The 18735-nt window shown below is 37.3% G+C and overlaps 1 protein-coding gene and 1 pseudogene across 1 annotated transcript; both read left to right on the top strand.

Moving 5' to 3' along the window:
* Positions 1-4763: 4763 nt before the first annotated feature.
* On the top strand, positions 4764-14273 carry LOC109237514 (bifunctional protein FolD 2-like). Its single transcript, XM_019403828.1, has 6 exons — positions 4764-5041; positions 8210-8526; positions 10434-10670; positions 10740-10907; positions 11161-11405; positions 13066-14273. Exons 1-5 carry the CDS (start codon positions 4858-4860, stop codon positions 11329-11331), a joined length of 1077 nt encoding a protein of 358 aa, XP_019259373.1. The 5' UTR covers positions 4764-4857; the 3' UTR covers positions 11332-11405; positions 13066-14273.
* A 2084-nt stretch (positions 14274-16357) lies between these two features.
* On the top strand, positions 16358-17996 carry LOC109237509 (annotated as a pseudogene).
* Positions 17997-18735: the final 739 nt, after the last annotated feature.

Below are 18735 nucleotides of genomic sequence, written 5' to 3'. Positions count from 1 at the left end.
ACACAGTTCTCAGTATTCTATTCATCCAGGTGCTACGAAGATGTATCGTGACCTGAGGCAGCATTAGTGGTGGCGGAGGATGAAGAAAGACATAGTAGAGTATGTAGCTAGGTGCTTGAATTGCCAGCAGGTTAAGTATGAGCACCAAAGATCGGGGGGCCTACTTCAGCAGATGACTATACCCGAGTGGAAATGGGAGCGCATCACTATGGACTTTGTAGTTGGATTGATGCGGACTTTGCGGAAGTTTGATGCAGCTTGGGTCATTGTCGATAGGTTGATCAAGTCGGTACACTTCATTCCGGTTGCGACTACCTATACTTTAGAGAAGTTGACCCAGATTTATATTCAGGAGATAGTTCGGTTTCACGGTGTGCCTGTTTCCATCATATCAGATAAAGGCCCTCACTTCACTTCCTATTTCTGGAGAGCCGTACAGAGTGAGTTGGGGACCCACGTAGAGCTCAGCGCAACATTTCATCCACAGACAGAAGGGCAGTTGGAGCGGACAGTTCAGATCCTGGAGGACATGCTCAGAGCATGTGTGATTGACTTTGGAGGGCAGTGGGATCAGTTCTTGCCCTTGGCCGAGTTTGCTAATAACAATAACTATCAGTCCAGCATCGAGATGGCTCCATTTTAGGATTTATACGGACGGTGATGTCGTTCTCCCATTGGGTGGTTTGAGCCTGGCGAGGCTAGGTTATATGGTACTAATCTAGTGAAGGATACCTTGGAAAAGGTAAAATTGATTCAGGAGCGACTCCACACAGCACAGTCTAGGCAGAAAAGTTACGCAGATCAGAAGGTGCGTGATGTATCATTTATGGTAGGCGAGAAGGTTCTCTTGAAAGTCTCGCCGATGAAAGGGATTGTGAGATTCGGAAAGAAGGGAAAGTTGAGACCAAGATTTATAGGCCCATTTGAGGTGTTGAGGCGAGTTGAGGAGGTTGTTTATGAGCTTGCTTTACTTCCCAGCCTATCAGGGGTTCATCCGATTTTTCACGTGTCTATGCTTCGGAGGTACCACGGCGACTTGTCACATGTGTTATACTTCAACACTATTCAACTAGATGAGAGCTTGGGTTATGAGGAGGAGCCAATTGCTATTGTTGATAGACATGATCGCCAGTTGAGATCCAAGAGGATTTTCGCGCTAAAATTTCAGTGGAGGGGCCAAACAGTCGAGGAGGCGACCTGGAAATCCGAGGAGGACATACGGAGCAGATATCTGCACTTATTCAGCACTTCAGGTATGAATCTAAACCCGTTCGAGGACGAACGTTTTTTTAAGAGGTGGAGAATGTAACGACCCGACTGGTCATTTTGCTTTCTAGAATCCCCCCTAAAATAAGACTTCCCGTACTTGCTTTTACTGATTTATGACTTGCGAGGATGGTTGGTTCGAGATTTGGAAGAGTTTGTATTAAAATCGGAACACTTGGTTCCTTAAGGTTGGCTTAAAAGGCCAAGTTTGACTTTGGTCAACATTTTGAGTAAACAACCTCGGAATCAGGATTTGAAGGTTTCAACAGGTTCGCATGATGATTTCGGACTTGGCATATGCTCAGATCGGGTTTTGGGTGACCCGGGAGCGTTTTGGCGACTAATAGTTAAAGTTGGTTCTTGAATGTTTTTAGAAGTTCTTTAAATTTGGTTTGGAGCGAGTTTTGGTGATATCAAGGTCCAAACGGAATTCAGAGACCAGGAATAGTTTCGTAATTTCATTTAAGACTTGCACGCAAAATTTGGTGTCATTCCGAGTAGTATAAGTACGTTTCGGCACATTGGAAGTAAATTGAAGAACTTGAAGTTCATAAGTTTGATTCAATTGGTTTTAGGGTGTGATTCTTAGTTTTAATGTTGTTTCGGGCGCTCCGTGAGTTCGAGCAAGTCCGTTTTATGATTCCAAATTTGTTGGTATATTCGGGCGGGGCCCCGGGAGCCCCGAGCATCAATCGGACGAGGCCCGGACCAAGTTGAAAGTTAGAGCAAGAGCTGAAGCTCCAGCTGCTGTCTTAACCGCACCTGCGGTTGGTCAAACGCAGGTGCGAGCTAGCAAGTGTAGGCCAAGCACCGCAGAAGCGGCCAGGGAAGGGTAGCCCAGGCGCCACAGAAGGGGATCCCTTCCTGCAGAAGCGGGAGCCCGTCCGTAGGTGCGATGCCAGCCAACCCAGCCCATTTCCGCAGAAGCAGACCCTTAACCGCAAAAGCGGGGGCGCAGATGCGGCCCAGCGATCGCAAGTGTGAAAAAGGTGGAGGCAGTGCACTTCATATAATACGGGACTTAAGCCATTTTCACTCATTTTTTCTCACTGTTTGGGCAATTATTGGAGCTTTTTGAGAGAGATTTTCACCTAGCTTTTGGAGGTAAGTAATTTCTACCTATTGTGAGTTCAATATATAGATTATGGGTAGATTAACATGTAAAAATTGGGGAAAATCAAGGGTTTAGGTGAAAATCTAGGATTTTTGACAAAAATAAGATTTAACCAGAAAATGTGTTATGGGATTTAGTAGAAATCATATATTTGTGTTCCTAAGGTTATGGGTGACAACTTGCTTTAAAAATTCCTGGAATCTGAGCATGTGGGCCCGAGGGTGAATTTTAGAAATCTTGCAATTTAGGTGGGTAATCATTTAAATGGTGGAATTATGAACTTTTGAGCATAGATAGATTAGTTTATGTAATGTTTGAATAGTTTTGAGTCGTTTGGCGTCAAATTTGGAGGTTTGAGCGCGTTCTTGAATTGGGAAGTAGGCTTGATACGAGGTAAGTCTCCTTTCTAACCTTTTAAAAGGGAATTAACCACATAAGTGAATTAAATAAATGTATGTACCTATCTGTGGGGTCTACATATATACATGGTGACGAGAGTCCGTACGTAGCTACTATTATGTTATTGTCCGGGTAGTTTAGGAATCGTATCATGCTATATTTGAAATACTTGCGTCCTTACTTGCTATTATAGTCACTTAAGTCATGCTAAAATCTGTAAAATAATTATAGAAGGATATACTCATCTACTTAAGAATTTGTATGATATACCCACCTGGTGCGCATACTTGAGCTTGGACTGAGACTTCACGGTGACTTGCCTCCTTTCGAGCCGTTCAACAGCATGCCGGAGTTTTTTTTTGATATACCCACCCGGTGCACATACTTGAGCTTAGACTGAGACTTCATGGTGACCTGCCCCCTTTCGAGCCGTTCAGCAGCATGCCAGAGTTACTCATTTGTTTATGCCTGTCTATTCTATTTTAAACAGTAGGATAGTCATCTTTGTATATTCTGCTAGTTGCCCACACACTTGTGACACTAGATCTTGGCACATATTAGTAGACTTGATTTTTGAGTTGTATTTCTATGGTTATGATTTCTTCTAGTGGTTTTCGTTTTTCTTACCTTCAAAATCCATTATTTTTCAAATTCTTTGAATTTAAGTAAAGTTAGATGTTGGAATTGTTTAATAAATGGGAACTCACTAGTTTATTGGTGTTGGCTTGCCTAACAGTGGTGTTGGGACTCATCACGACCTATAATGGAATTTGGGTCATGACATTAATAAAGACTTTTTAAATGATACATTTTATAATAACAAATAAGTTAGACTAACTATATTATAGTTAAGACCATTAAACTTAAATATATTTTAAAATGAGGAGAGAAACCATAAAAATTAATATGGAGTAAAGGGGTAGTAGTATTTTAGAGAAGAAATTGGTACATAAAAAAAAGTGGAAATGACGTCAGGTAGCCACTTTAAGCATGTTATTTAAAATATATCTACAACTTACAATGTGTTTAAATATTAGCCAATTTCGTTTAAAGTTCAGGACACGACGTCCTAGAGTTTAAACCTTAAAATTCAAACTTCAGGACATCGTGTCCTAAAGTTTGAAAATTGTATCCTGAAATTCGAATCTTATGTCCTGAAATCGTGTCCTAAAGTTCAAAAAAATATGTCCTTAAGTTTGAATTATGTCCTGAAGTTTAAATTAGTGGTTCAGAAATTCAGGATACATATTCATGAATTTCAAATTAGCAGCTCAAAATTCAGGACACTAAGTCCTGACTTTCCAAATTTAGGATACTTAGTGCTGAAATTTTGATGAATTGACTAATCTTTAAATAAATTGTAAACTGTGAATATTTTTTAAATAGTGGGCTTAAAAATGGCTATTGCTGCCAAAAAATTAGTTAAAATATCATGGTATAGCCAGTTTTCACACTGGTCAATGAAAAATAGCCAGCGTTTACCAAGTCAATGAAAAATAGCCACTATTTTGCTGCAACAGGGACCGGTCCAGTATAATATATAGGAGTTGTGGTGCATTTGTGTACGAACTCCAGCATATTATGCTGGACAGGTATACTTTGGTAACTCCTGTAAAATTTGCGGGAGACTGGAGCATCACTGCTCCAAGCTCCAGTATATTATACTGGACAATTATACTTGCTGGAACTCCCGTAAAATTTACGGGAGTTCCAGCATAATTATGCTTGAACTCCCGTAAAATTTGCGGGAGTTCCAGCATACTTATGCTGGAACTCCCGTAAAATTTGCAGGCGTATTTTTCCGGATTTTGAACAGTATTTTCGCTCAGATTTAAAGTGGCTAAATTTCGATGACTTTTGAAACTTGGCTATTTTTCAACGACCAGTAAAAAATCTGGCTATTTTTTAATTTCTCCCAAAAAAATACAGTAAAATTCAAATTGGAAACCGAGAAAGTTCCCCTTTGTAGTTGGCGAGTGACTGGTTCCAAAACTTTTTCCCACCGTCCTTTCAGAGAACTCAAAAGTGTTCCTTTTTATATCCATACTAGTCAAAAGATTCACTATTTGAGCAGCGAGATGCAAGATAGAGCGGCAATGTTCTATCGAATGTTGGAGAAGGCATTTCATTCGTCGGCGCAGAGGGCAAATAAACACCGCCTACGGTTTCCACCCCTCACACCCGTCGATCTTCCTGACATTTGGATTCCACGCCACGACACATCCATCGCCAAAACATGTTCCCCTCATCTCAAGACTAACTGTTAGTGGTCCTTTCCTTTTTCTATTAATTTGCCCAGCCAATGGTTAACAGAACTGCATTATGTGTTAACGATTGGTAATGCTGTTCCTTTTTTTTTCCATGTTTGGCTCACCTCTTAGCATATGATTTCTATTATTATTTGTGGTTGACAGTTAGCTATCCTCAGAGAGCTTCCGATATGTCTGGATTTACAACTACATTCTTCTTGATAAGTCAAACATTTCATTAATCAAAACTGAGTTGGTGTCAAAAAAAGAATATGTACAAGTTGTGACATGTTTATATGACTCAATCGGAGTCTCCACTGCGGTCTATCAAGTTTATCGAGCTATCAGTGCCGTACGACATGCTCCCTTTATACTAAGGGGTCATTCTGTTTCAATCGTAAGGGAAAATAATCCCGGGATAAAATGTGGAAATTTTATCCAATATTTGGTTGAACTTTTAGCCAGGTCTATCGGAAACAACCTCTCTACCTTCGCAAGGTAGGCGTAAGGCTGCATGCACACTTCCCTCCTCAGACCCTACTTGTGGAATTACACTGAATTGTTGTTGTTGATTTGGTTGAACTTTTGATTCCTGTCCAAGCAATCTCAGGATTGTTTGTATCACTATTGTGGTATTATTTTTATACCACATTCTATATGGGATAACAATCCTGAATTACTAATCCTGGGATAAAACAACAAAGCAACGCATTTGCCCTTCTCTTCTCTCAAAGTCTTAAAGGAAACCAAAGTTAAAATTGAAAATAAAAATTTATTCAAGTTTATCTAGTGTAAAACCAAACACATGTCTTATATTATACTCCATATATCTCATTTTTAATCCAATGAACCAAACATGTACAAATAAAAGTATATCCACCAAATTATCCATCATTATCTATTCCTCGGACTGTAATCCTCACATTACAATCTCAGTATAACTTGTTCGCAAACCAAGTGACCAGTGAAAATAAAGAAAAAAAATCTTCTAATGATTTCTATATCTTTCCCAGTAATTTGAAAGATTTTCCTTATTTTTTTCATTCATAGACACTAAAGAGAGATGACATTTTCAGACTACCTTTGTTCTGTATAATCCACTTAACATGGTTGCTTCTGCCACTGCATCTTTGGTAACCTCCACGATCTGTCAAAAAACAAGAGTACATGGAATCACAGTAGTGAAGCCATCATGCAATGAAACAAGAAGATAACTTTATTGTAACGTGAAACCATCATGTAATGCAATAGTTGTGTATCGTGCACTGCTGACAACGCGAAAAAAGCTACTTCTTTTCGAGCCTTATGCTTAAAATTTGTTTCCCCACCTCTCCCGTATATCCTCCTGGACCCCATACTGATAGCTCCATCTGATAATGTTTTATTGTAATTGATGGATTTGCAAGTACATAGAAATGGCTTAACCCGTGCATAAGTGCTTCCGGCTAGTGCTGAGGATTTACTAGTTCATAAAACAACTATAACTATGTCTCGTTTGCAAACAAGATGGGGATTTTATAAGTACAATTTTTACTATTCTAATGTCAAATGTAACATGTATTTGCTTTCCTGAAAATAATGGTTGATGGAAAACGGGGTATCAACTGTGTGAGAATCAGGTTGGGGATGTTGCGATTAACCTGTAAGGTAAAAATACCATTGTTTTGATAGTCTTTAAGTAATTGGTGTGCCTGGTCGGGAAAGTTACGATTTCTATGATCCTACAAGTGAAATTAAAAGATCTTTTTCGTTTCACTTGCATTTTTGGTGTAACGATAGATATCATATTGTATTGATAAAACAACAACAAAAGTTACGCACCGGTCCCCAGCAAGTTGGGGAAAATTGATGGATAATTGTTGATGACTCAGGACGAATCATATGCATAACTTGTATATCTTTTTGACACCATGTTTTTGTTACTAGTGGAATTATTGATTAAAACATGGTTATGTTTTCATTAGTGAGATCTAAGGGTAATGAGGTTCTTTCTCCATGGGTGTGGATCTGATGCCTTCACAATGCGACTGCAAAAAGGTGTTCTCTTTATGCATAAAGAGTTTCACTAGTGACACACTAAGACGGTGTAAAAATTGCATATAATGTGATGAAGTGGAGTATTCTCACTCCTCTATCAAATATGTCTATTTTTATTAGATCTGTCTAACTATCCATTCAAACAGGAATATTCTCCTTACAACAAAAATATAGATGAAACATAAGAGTTATTTCTATGCTCTCTACGTCCTACTCATACTACAAAATTTGTCTTCTATTTCTAAACTGACCAAAAAATACAAAGAGGTACTGCCTCCCTAAGGGCTTACCTTTTCTTACAATTTTCTGTATCTTCCCGCTAGCAACTTTTTCCCATTACTGTTCTTGGAAGCACCAATACTCACCTGATATAGAACAATTAGAACATTTGTTCCAAGAGTTGGGTGACCATCTCGCAATGCAACTGTGAATAATCGGCATCCTCTCCTGCCTCTTTGCACATACAAGATCAACTCCTTAAAATGTCATTCTTGAATGTCGCATTGCAGGATGCTCACCAAGTAAGAAAAGCATCTTCCTTTGGCACCTTAGTATGCTACATCCCCTTCTGCACCTCTCCCTTGACCCATGTGTCTGGTAACAGGTAAAGCCCGAAGGCTGTTCCAGTCCCTTTCGGGGGAGGTACCAACTATCTACTAACATTTCCTTGTCCCATGTGGTAGGAATTTACCCCAAATACCCTGATGCTCGGGTAGCTCTACACCGTCTCTCTCTTTCACATTTACAAACTAGTATTGTATATGGAGCGCTGTATTTATCACCAAATGAAAAACTACAGAGTGCTGTCACCCTAGGCTCAAGAACTATCTATTGTACCCTAAAGTTGTTTCAGAACTTTTACTTACCCGAACTGTCAATGGCGTGGATGATAAATCAAATAACGTAAATTATCTCCTCTGTGGCCAACTTCCTCGTGTTTCAAAGTAACTACCTTGCTATCAGTAATGCTGAGAGAATGTAAATATGAGAGCGCACTTTTAGTTATTTGAAAATAACTGTGATGTTTTCTGTTGCTGTTGGATTAGTTTGTTGAACAATTTTTATTTGTGTTTGGTTTCCTTATGCACATTATTTTTGGTTTAAAAGCACAATTAACTATTTTACTGTTGTGTAAATAAAGCAGCTATTTGTCAGACAGCTAGAGTGCTTGAAGGAAAGCCAATCGCAAACGATATAAACTCACGGATAGCAGCTGAAATATGTGAAATGAAGAATACGATTGGAAAGACTCCAGGTTTAGGTGTTATCCTTGTGGGTGGAAGGAAGGATTCTCAATCATTTGTCCATATTAAGATGAAAGCTTGCATGAAAGTTGGAATAGCACCATTCACGGTGGAACTTCCTGAGGATTGCACTGAAGCTGAATTATTTGATGCAGTTTCAAGTTTTAATGAGAATCCATTAATACATGGTGTAGTTGTGCAGCTTCCTCTACCAAAAGTAATTTACCCATCTCCAGTTCTCAGCTGAATTTGTTCTTCATTTTCTTCACCTCTTTTTGCCGTATTAACTTCAAATTATTTTTCTAGTTTGTAATAGCATACCTCCTTTTTGATTTAGCTGTTTCCAGATTTTTGGGGTACTCCAGATGACACTATGTGCTCATGCTGCTTTCGTTGTGCAATATGTGCTCATATGTCGAGATCTCTGAAGCACATAACCTCATATTTTTACTTTGCCTTTAAATAGTCATGTATTTGCCTTGTAGTCACATTTAGTTAGTATTCTACCCACTAATTTTCCTAATCAAATTCTTCTGAGAGCTCTATTCCATTCTATTAAAATGAAATTAATCAATCACTCAAAAAAAAATGAAATTAATCAAGAGATGATTGTGTTGAGCTCGATGAATCTAGATTTGCTACTTATAAGGAGCAATATCTTTCACGGGGAGGGAAATTGACCCTTGTGAAAACTTCTCTGTCAAATCTCCCGCTTATTCTATGTCACTTTTGGTCATGTCCATGTCCATTTCAGATGGAATTTATTACCTTTATTGGGAGGGAAAAACAAATTTAGTAAAGGTTGTCTTATCAGATTGGACATCCACCATTTCTTGTGCAGGGTTCCGAGTTAGGAATCATTACCACCTTTTAAACCAAGCCCTTCTAGGAAAATGGTTTCTAAAATTTAACATTGAGGAGAATAAACTGCCTGATAAAGTTAAATTTTTCTATTATAATAATGAGAGAGGAAGATAGACCAGTAAAAAAGATAGGATACATTCTTTATCTTGTGGAAGGGGATTAGGAAAGGTTAGATGGTCCATTCACATTTCTTTCAAGGTGGGGGGTTTTCTTTATATTGGGAGGACACTCTGACTCGGTGCAAAGAAGGGATTTGAAGAATATATTCCCATACATAACTATTGTTGACAAAGTGAAGCGACATGGAAGCAGTCACTGTTCACAATTCTCAAATTGTTCACCAGCACACATCTGATAAGAGCTAGATAAGATTATGAGTTGGAGCCATATCCTTTTATCTTTTTGATTGATCCGTAACATTAGGATTCTTTTGGAGATTGAGAGAACTTGAGTAGGAAAGTATCCAACAATGGTATGCTTTTCGTGATGCATTCCTTGAGTTGGTGTATCATTATTAGCGGCGTTATTGCTGTCGATATCATCATCATCCTCATTATTGTTTGGTAGGTTTCATGAGTGTACTACTACAGCCTTGTAACACGGAGTAGGCTTTTTCTCCTTTGAAAATAACTTGGAGGATTAAAGGTCCTAATAATGCTTTTCTATTATAGTTTTTCCCTCGCTTGGAAGGCTTGTTTGGAAGCAGCAATTACTGTGGATAATTTTCGTCAGGAGGAAATATTTTTTGTAAATGGGTGCATTTTCGTGTGAGCGAGCTGAGGACACTGTATACCATACACAAAATGTTTCTTCATTGTGATTGGGCAAATGACTGTTGTCGACTAATTTTCTCTCTACTGGGCATCTGGAATTTTATGATTGAGTTGGGTTAACATCCGTTATTGGTCTAGAAGCACTTATGCATTGGCAGTTTTCAGAAGCACGGGGAGATAGTACATAAGTGCTTTAGTTGAGATAGTACGTAAATGCTTTAGTTTTATTGTTTTTTTCTGTTGGAATGAAACATAAGACTTCCTGGGGATAAGACAGATCTGCACAAGTTTCATCTCCCTTAATGTCAGCGCTTTTATGTTTGCACCATGGAGAAAACGTCCTCATCATTCTCAGATGTCTGTGCTGTCTGGAATATTTCTCTTTGTGCAGCTGATATTCTTCATGGTCAGATGATTTTATTTCTGAGATTAGTCCTAATGTGTGATCTTTAGCATATTTAACTTTGGTATTGTTTTTTGGGCACAGCACTTGGATGAAGAAAAGATTATAAGCTATGTGAGTCCGGAGAAAGATGTGGATGGCTTTCATCCCACCAATGTTGGTAATCTTGCCATGCGCGGAAGGGAGCCCTCGTTCATCCCTTGTGCTTCAAAGAGCTGCATTGAGTTACTGCTCAGGAATGATGTGGAAATCAAAGGTAAAAATGTAGTGGTAGTCGGGAGGAGCAAGCTTGGGGGGTTGCCCACTTCCTTGCTAATGCAGGTAGACCATTTTCTTTTACTGCTAAATTGTAAACTATTATCCTTGGCTTAATGCATATTTTAATTGCAGAGGCACCATGCAACAGTCACTACTGTGCACGCATTCACCGGGAACCCAGAGCAAGTAACCTGCGGGGCTGACATTTTGGTTTCAGATATTGGAGTTCCAAACATGATTCGAGGGCACTGGCTGAAACCAGGGGTTATTGTTGTTGATATGGGTGCAAATTCAGTTGAGGTAGCCACAAGCTGTTAAATTTGCACATACAAGCTTGTATTTCTTTTGCTTGCTAAAATGATTTGAGATACTTGTTCGGCAATTTACACTTTTGTTTGCTATGCACATTAGTGCTACAACAGTTCCTTTCCTAAATATCTCGGTTCACACAGAACACTTCTCTTTGAAAGGAGTCTCAAGTCCACACTTTGCGAGTTGCTCTATAATGAATTATGAGTGTCATTCTTATATTGATGGCTATGATTTTATGCAGGATACTGGCAGTTTGCGGGGCCATCGTCTGATTGGAGATGTTTGCTATGAGGAAGCGATAGTGAAGGCCTCAGCTATTACCCCTGTTCCTGGAGGTGTTGGACCCATTACAATCTCTATGCTCCTCTCCAACACTGTTGATGCTGCTAAGCGTACTTACAGGAACACCTGATAATTGGTTGCCTTTGATTTAATCTACCAACATTGAGGACACCTACATTGTTGTTCAGCAGGGAGACTCATAAGGTATGGATCATAACCATAGTCATGTTCTGCATTTCACTTTCCAGATAATCTTAATTTCGCGTACTCTTGGGACCGGTAATGAAACATTATTTCTTCTTCCCTTTGCATTCTAGGCAGCAGAGGAATTAGGGGTATCATTAGAACCTAAGTTGTCATTTCCTGATGCTTTGATGCACCTCCAAGATTTCTGTTTCAGGTCTTAGGAGATTTATGGAAACATTACCTGATATGCGTTTGATGGGGATAAGTAAAATAAGAGACCTGAAATAATGTATTAACCTTTCTAAACTCTGTATTGGCCTTTTTTGTTGTGAATAAGAGATGTGAATATTTAACTCCTTTATCTGCGGATCCTGCAACTCAGATGAGATCACAAGGATATTTAATTATCTTGTGTAATTTGGTACTATATCTTAGGAAACAATTCTCGGGGTAGTTTTCTTTTGAGTGTAATTAGGACATCAAGCAAAACTTATTAATTGACTGAGTTGGTCCAGATTTTACATATTGTCTCTTCTACTCAGTATAGCCACAAGTTTTTCTCTTTTATTTTTGGCGGTGGTGTCCGAACCTGCTTACGCGCACCTTGAATATTCCAACGCATACTTAATACCTCTCTTCAGCATAGGTACGCATTACTCTACCCATCAAGGCTTAGGCAGATGAGAAGAAATCACCGAGGGGTCGTTTGGTACATGAGATAAGGATAATAATCCCGGAATAAAGTTTGGGATTAACTTTATCTGTGTTTGGTTTGGGGTATAAGCTAATCCAGTGATAATTTTTACACTAAAATGGTGGGATTAGTTATCCCATATAGAAGGTGTCAAGGTGGGATATATAACTAATCCTATAGGATATCCCACCCCATGGTATATCCCACCATTGTACCAAATAACCCCCTAGTGTCTTTTTTGGTTGATGCTAAGGTCTTTTTCACAGGTAAATAAACTTTATGGATCTAACACCCAAATGGGGCTGTTATCCCCATACATGTGTACACAAGACCAAAAACGTTATAAACAAAAAAGATTTGCCCCAGAAAATAATTGCTTTTCGTACATTATCGAAAAGGGAAAAAAACCAATTGCTTTTTCTATGGTTAATTTTCCACTTAATACTTTACAGATGTAGTTGCTGCTGCAACTCAGCCTTCATGATTCATACTCTTGCTTCTTACTGCGTAAGAGTATTTGCAATTGCCGGAGCTAGCTACTTGATAAGGAAATACTTGACAGTCAACATACTCGTGTGTGATTAGTACCGAGTTTTCGGAGTACCATAATGCTTAATGTTCCATCAGAGACCTGGTCTTTTAATTTGTGAAAATTGTTTAATTTTGATAAGAAGTTACATCCATTTTCTCTGGCTTGTTTAATTTCTTTAAGTTCTGAAATTTCTTATTGTTTACTTACAAGGAAAATGGTTTTTCATTCCTTGTGGTTAATTGGCTTTTTATGTCTTACCTGCCTGTGGTTNNGACCCCCACCCCCCCCCCCCCACTACACCCCGTGTTTATATATTCTTTACCTGCTGGTCGAAAAGATGTTTAGGTGTGTAAGCCTTGCGATTTGCATGTGGTAGCAAACTTGTTTTTTGATCAAATACTACTACACTTTTGTCGTAAGCACTTTTTCTTTTCATTTCTGACATCACACAGGTTATGGTTAATCACAACATCCTCAGATCCAAGTTTATTCTCTTCCAACTCAGAAAATCAACTTATCTGAGTGGTTAGCTGTGTCGGAAGCTATCCGGAAAGAGGGATGAAATTCATATTAATATGTGCTTCATGTGCAAGAGTCCGGGGAAGATGTGAACCACTTACTAGTTCATTTCAGGCAGTGCATCTGTTTTGGAGTCTAGAACCTGTTTGAAGCTAAATAGGCAATGCCGAACACTGGCAAAAACTTGCTCTATGCATTCAGAAGGAAAAGGAGAAGAGGATGACCATGGGAAGTGGTTGTTTTGACACTCGTCTGAACAATTAGGGAAGAAATAAATGGAGGAGATTTTGAAGGAGTTTTCACTCCTTTGCACATATTTGAATCATTCATATTTTTTATAAATTGTTAGAGCAGTTAATAGAATCCTGATTAGAATAGACGATAGAGTACATCTTATTAAAAAATCATATTGTGTATTTGTACATCGCTTTTATACGAGTTTCTCCCTTGACTTCAATGACTGTTACGCTATCCACAAAAAAAAAAGAGAGAAAAAACTCAGGAGAACTCAACTGCTGATTGTGGCAGATTCAAATAATATGGAATATGCATGTTTACAATGACAATGAACCTACTTTATCTTTCTAACGCAGCTGGATGATCATTACTGGTCCTTCAAAGTGAAGAAAAGTCCTGCTAATCTTCGACTTTACTGACGGGAGATGGGGAAGATTGTTGCTTGGCAATGATGAAGATCTTCGACTCTACACCTGTGGTAATAAACTCAGCTCAATGGACTCGAATGTGGATTGGCAATAGGTCGGCACGAAGTGATGATTTATCACGCTCTAACATAAATCATGCTCTAACATGAGCCGATCAGTCATTAGCGACGGTTTATAGATCATCAAATTTTCACAAATGGATTGAAAGGTGGGTTCATTTAAATGATCAAGACCTTGCAAACAACAACGCTCCTTCCCTATATGGAGTTTGGAACCCAAGGCAATCGTTGAGTGAACTGTATCTTTTTGTGTTGTTTTATAGTGACTTATTAACTACGTGCAATCCTTGAGATTTTTTGTACAACTCTCTCAATTATTGATGCTTGTACAACTCAATATCCTTTGGTTTGCACACTGGGATTTAGAAAAGCCTACGGCTAACCAGAATCTTGTGAAAGGAAATTTTGACAATATACTTGAAGAACACCTAGTTTTGCCTCTACTTTTTGTTAATACTAGTTTCTCGGCACGCCATATTTTGTAAAATACGATATTGCAAAATAATATTAATAGTATCTAAACAAAGCACCGAGTACAATAACTTGATATATTAATTTAGGAAAATAGTATTATTTGACTAAACGAATAACTACATAGAATTGACTTACACTTACAGTCTGAAATATCAATAAGAATAAAGTTGAAGAATTATGGATCAAAATGATTGCTGCAAGAATACAAATCAAATTTTGAATGTTATACCAACACAAGATGATTTCATATAAAAAAACATTAAATTTGATATTTAGGTTGACGCACCAATAATATTGCCTTTTTTCCATCAAATTAAATAGAACATCAAAAACCAAGCTACTTATAGTTTATCTCATTAATTATTGGACGTATCTTCATTGTTTGTTTTCGTGCTCATCGTTATTGAACTCCTTTCCCATGAAATAGGAAGAGACTTGCTTATCCCGAAATCAATAGACTTTATGTGTGAAGTCATGAAGGTGGAGGGAATTAAATAATGACTAACAAAATCTTTATGTTAATACAAAGTGTTAAACTATATTTTCTTGTTTAATTATAAAAATATAATTATTATTGTTACTTGATTCATAAAACATTACGAAAGAAATTATTTAATTTTAAGTATTACTGATGACTTGGACATATCATTACTCGACCAATTTATTTTGGAAATTCAATATATTCCAATTTAAAATAGTCATGTGATATATATAACACTCAATCTCGAGTTAAACAAAAGAAAGGAGTGAGCGCCAAACCCATATGGAATTGCTACGGAAGTACTAAAAAAAGAACTACTTTATCAAATTCAGACATGTCAGAGAAAATATTTGATTTTATTATTTAACTTTCAGTTAGATTTGTTATTTTGTTTAATAGTTTACATGAATCAAAAGGAATAGAAAGAATAGCACACATCAAATATTTCAATTTTTACAAGCTAATTGGTCACAACCCCTAAAAATTTTCTTCAATATCTTTAAACAACGAATTGCAATTTCTCTAACAAATTACAAAAGTGACAGTAATGCCAAAAACACTATATACTCCGATCCTCCGTCCCAAATTCATATAGTTATCCAAAGTTCTAGCTAACAGGAACCAACAAACCAACAGCATATATAGGTCTATTATCAATATTGACGACTTTGTATTAGGAAAAAAAACCTTTACGAAAAAAGAAAAAAGACAATGATACATTTTTGTAAATAAATTCTCTGTCTCACCAGAAAATATTACTCAAGGGGGTTCCTTTTATCCGTTCAAAAGATTAGAGGGGTAGCCTTTCCCAATCCTTAAAAGTTAAGGGATAACATGAAATTGACTCTTTAATTTTGATTGCAACAATCCACGGTAATATTACTTGAGGCAATAATACTGTCAAAATAGAACGGTATAGCCAGTTTTCGGACTGGTCATTTAAAAATAGCCAGCGTTTACCAAGTCAATGAAAAATAGCCACTATTTTGCTGCAACAGAGACCGGTCCAGCATAATATACTGGAGTTCGGTGCACTTGTGTATGAACTCCATCATATTATGTTGTACTGGTATACTTTGTTGGCTCCAGTATAATATACTGGAGACTGGAGCACCGGTGCTCCAAACTCCAGTATATTATGCTGGACCGGTATACTTGCTGGAACTCCAGTATATTATGCTGGAGTTCTAGTGTACTTATGCTGGAACTCCATCATATTATGCTGGAGTTCCAGCATACTTATCCTGGAACTCCAGTATAATATGCTGGAGTTTAAGTATACTTATGCTGGAACTCCAGCATAATATACTGGCGTATTTTTCCGGGTTTTGAACAGTGTTTTCGCTCAGATTTATCTTTACATGAAAAGTGGCTAAATTTCGATTACTTTTAAAACTGGGCTATTTTTGAACGACCAGCTGTAAATCTGGCTATTTTGAATTTTACCCAATAATACTTGACTGGATCTTTTTCCCGGTTTCCACATGGCCTGGCATATTTATGACGACGTGTGTTTCCGCAATTAAGGTCTTCCCAATAGGTTTTGTGCTCACAAGGTCAAACGACACCACCTTCTCAATTTTCTAAGGTTTGTATTCAGTGAAGTTTTGTACGATCAATTATTAGAACCAACACATAGAATAGTCTATCTCTAACGTGTAAAATAAATATATGGCGGATGGAATTATGAAGAAGATGCCCGAGGATGTGGTAATTTATATACTTTTGAGACTTTCAGTGAAATCTCTCATGAGATTGAAAGGTGTCTCAAAAACTTTTTACACTCTCATACAATCCTCCATTTTCGTCAATCTTTATCTCTATCGTACAACAACTTCCAAAGATGAATTCATTCTCTTGAAACGTTGCTTCAGACAAGAAAACTATAGATATAAAACTATATTGTCTTTTCTTTCAGGCAATGATGATGATTATCTTAACCCAATTTTTGAAGATCTAGATGTGACTCATTTGACCTCTACTTGTAATTTTGATCACGATCAACTCATCGGTCCTTGCCATGGGTTGATTGCTTTGATGGATTCCAAAACAACCATCTAATTTAATCCATCGACAAGATATTATAGAGTTCTCCCACCCAGACCTTTTGGTTGTCCACAACATCTCTATCGTAACGTTCAATGTGTTGGGTTTGGCTTTGACTCTGTTTCCAATGACTACAAGATTATTAGAATTTCGGTAATTTACATGGTAGATCAAGACGATTATCCAGATGAAATAGAGAGAAAAGTTGAAATCTATGAATTGAGTATTGATTACTGAAGAGAATTAGATCATGCAGTAGGTCAACAGTTGACCGAGTTTTGTTGTGTCGATTGGTCTGAGATGTTTTACAAGAAATCTTGTCACTGGATTGCATCTCTAGATATGGACGCATACGTAATTCTTTGTTTCGACATGAGCACCGAGATCTTTCGCAGTATGAAAATTCCTGAAACTTGTCATTTAATCGATGGACCGTTCTTTAGACTCGTTTTATTACATGATTCTCTAACCTTGATTTATTACCCCTATCCAGAGCCTGTGATTCCTATGGAAAAAGATCTGATGAACATATGGATAATGCATGATTACAATGTATACGAGTCCTGGATAAAGAAATACACAATAAGAGGTCTTCTTATTGAATCTCCATTAGCTGTTTGGAAGGGTTATTTGATGATTTATCAGAGTAGAAGTGGATGTTTGATGTCCTATAATCTTAAATCTAATGAAATCAAGGAATTCAGTTTTCATGGTTTTCCTAAAAGTCTCAGAGTTATAGTTTACAAGGATAGCTTGACATCAATTCCAAGAGAAAAAGCTACACAAATTCATAAATATTTAGAGGAGGTACAATCTTCAACTTGAATTTGATAATTAGCACCAAATATTTTCCAACATAGTTTTAACCAGACGAATTTAACACTTTTTTCTTTTTGGGTAAATAGCTTGTTTGCCTTTTTCTTTTCTTTTTTGGGTAAATAGCAAGTTTGAGTTATGGCAAAACATTCTTCTTCAACATACTATTTCTTTATGTTGCAACTTTAGCAATAGCCATATAGATAGTGCTTTCTTTCTATTCACTCTCACAAGTGGGTAATTCTGTCTTTTTCCTTATCTGTAATGCTATATTTAGTTTGAATTGACTCAATTTCTCTCCATTGGATTTTTTTTTAATTTGTAAAACATTTTCATTTGAAATCGTTACCTGTTTTTTCTTCCTCCCTTTCTTGCAATGCTATGTTTAGTTTGAATTGGCGTTTTATCTCCATTGGAAAAAGCTTTTATTTTGGTGCTAAGGTCGTCATCAGTTTTCGCAAGTAGCAATGAAAAATCGAAAACTTTTCATTGCGGACACCTTAATTTTGGATATTACGTTATCATACGTATACCAACTGTAAAAACGAAGAAAGTTTACCCTAAGAGGTTTGAGAACTTTTCAAGCTAAGATGGTTGAAAAGTTCCCATACAACCCATCTGAACCAGTAAACTCAACATTTCAATTAAGCCAAATACAGAAGTTGGCACCTGAACTATGGACCAAAACCATGTATTACATTTTTTGTAGGCAAAAATAATATTATACACTTAGGGGTCGTTTGGTTGCCGGTTAGAGTTATGCAGGTATTAGTTATACATGTATTAGTTATGCAGGGATTAGTTATGCAGGGATAAGTAATGCAGGGATTAGTTATGCAGGTATTAGTTATGCAGAGATTATTTTTTTGAATGTTTGGTTTGTTGTATTAGAAATTGATATACATTATATAAATTTTAAAGTAAAATGCTTGTGTACAACTATACCCCTGACCTTCTTTTGCATTGTTTTTTCTCTCTTTCCATTTATGTAGGAAACAATTTAGTTAGGAACTTTGGGTGTTACTTTCACTTCTTCGTCATACTATTGAACTATGTGAAGTT

The sequence above is a fragment of the Nicotiana attenuata genome, unplaced genomic scaffold, assembly GCF_001879085.1.
Source record: "Nicotiana attenuata strain UT unplaced genomic scaffold, NIATTr2, whole genome shotgun sequence".
Lineage (NCBI taxonomy): Eukaryota > Viridiplantae > Streptophyta > Magnoliopsida > Solanales > Solanaceae > Nicotiana > Nicotiana attenuata.
This window is presented reverse-complemented; position numbering and strand designations above follow the sequence as displayed.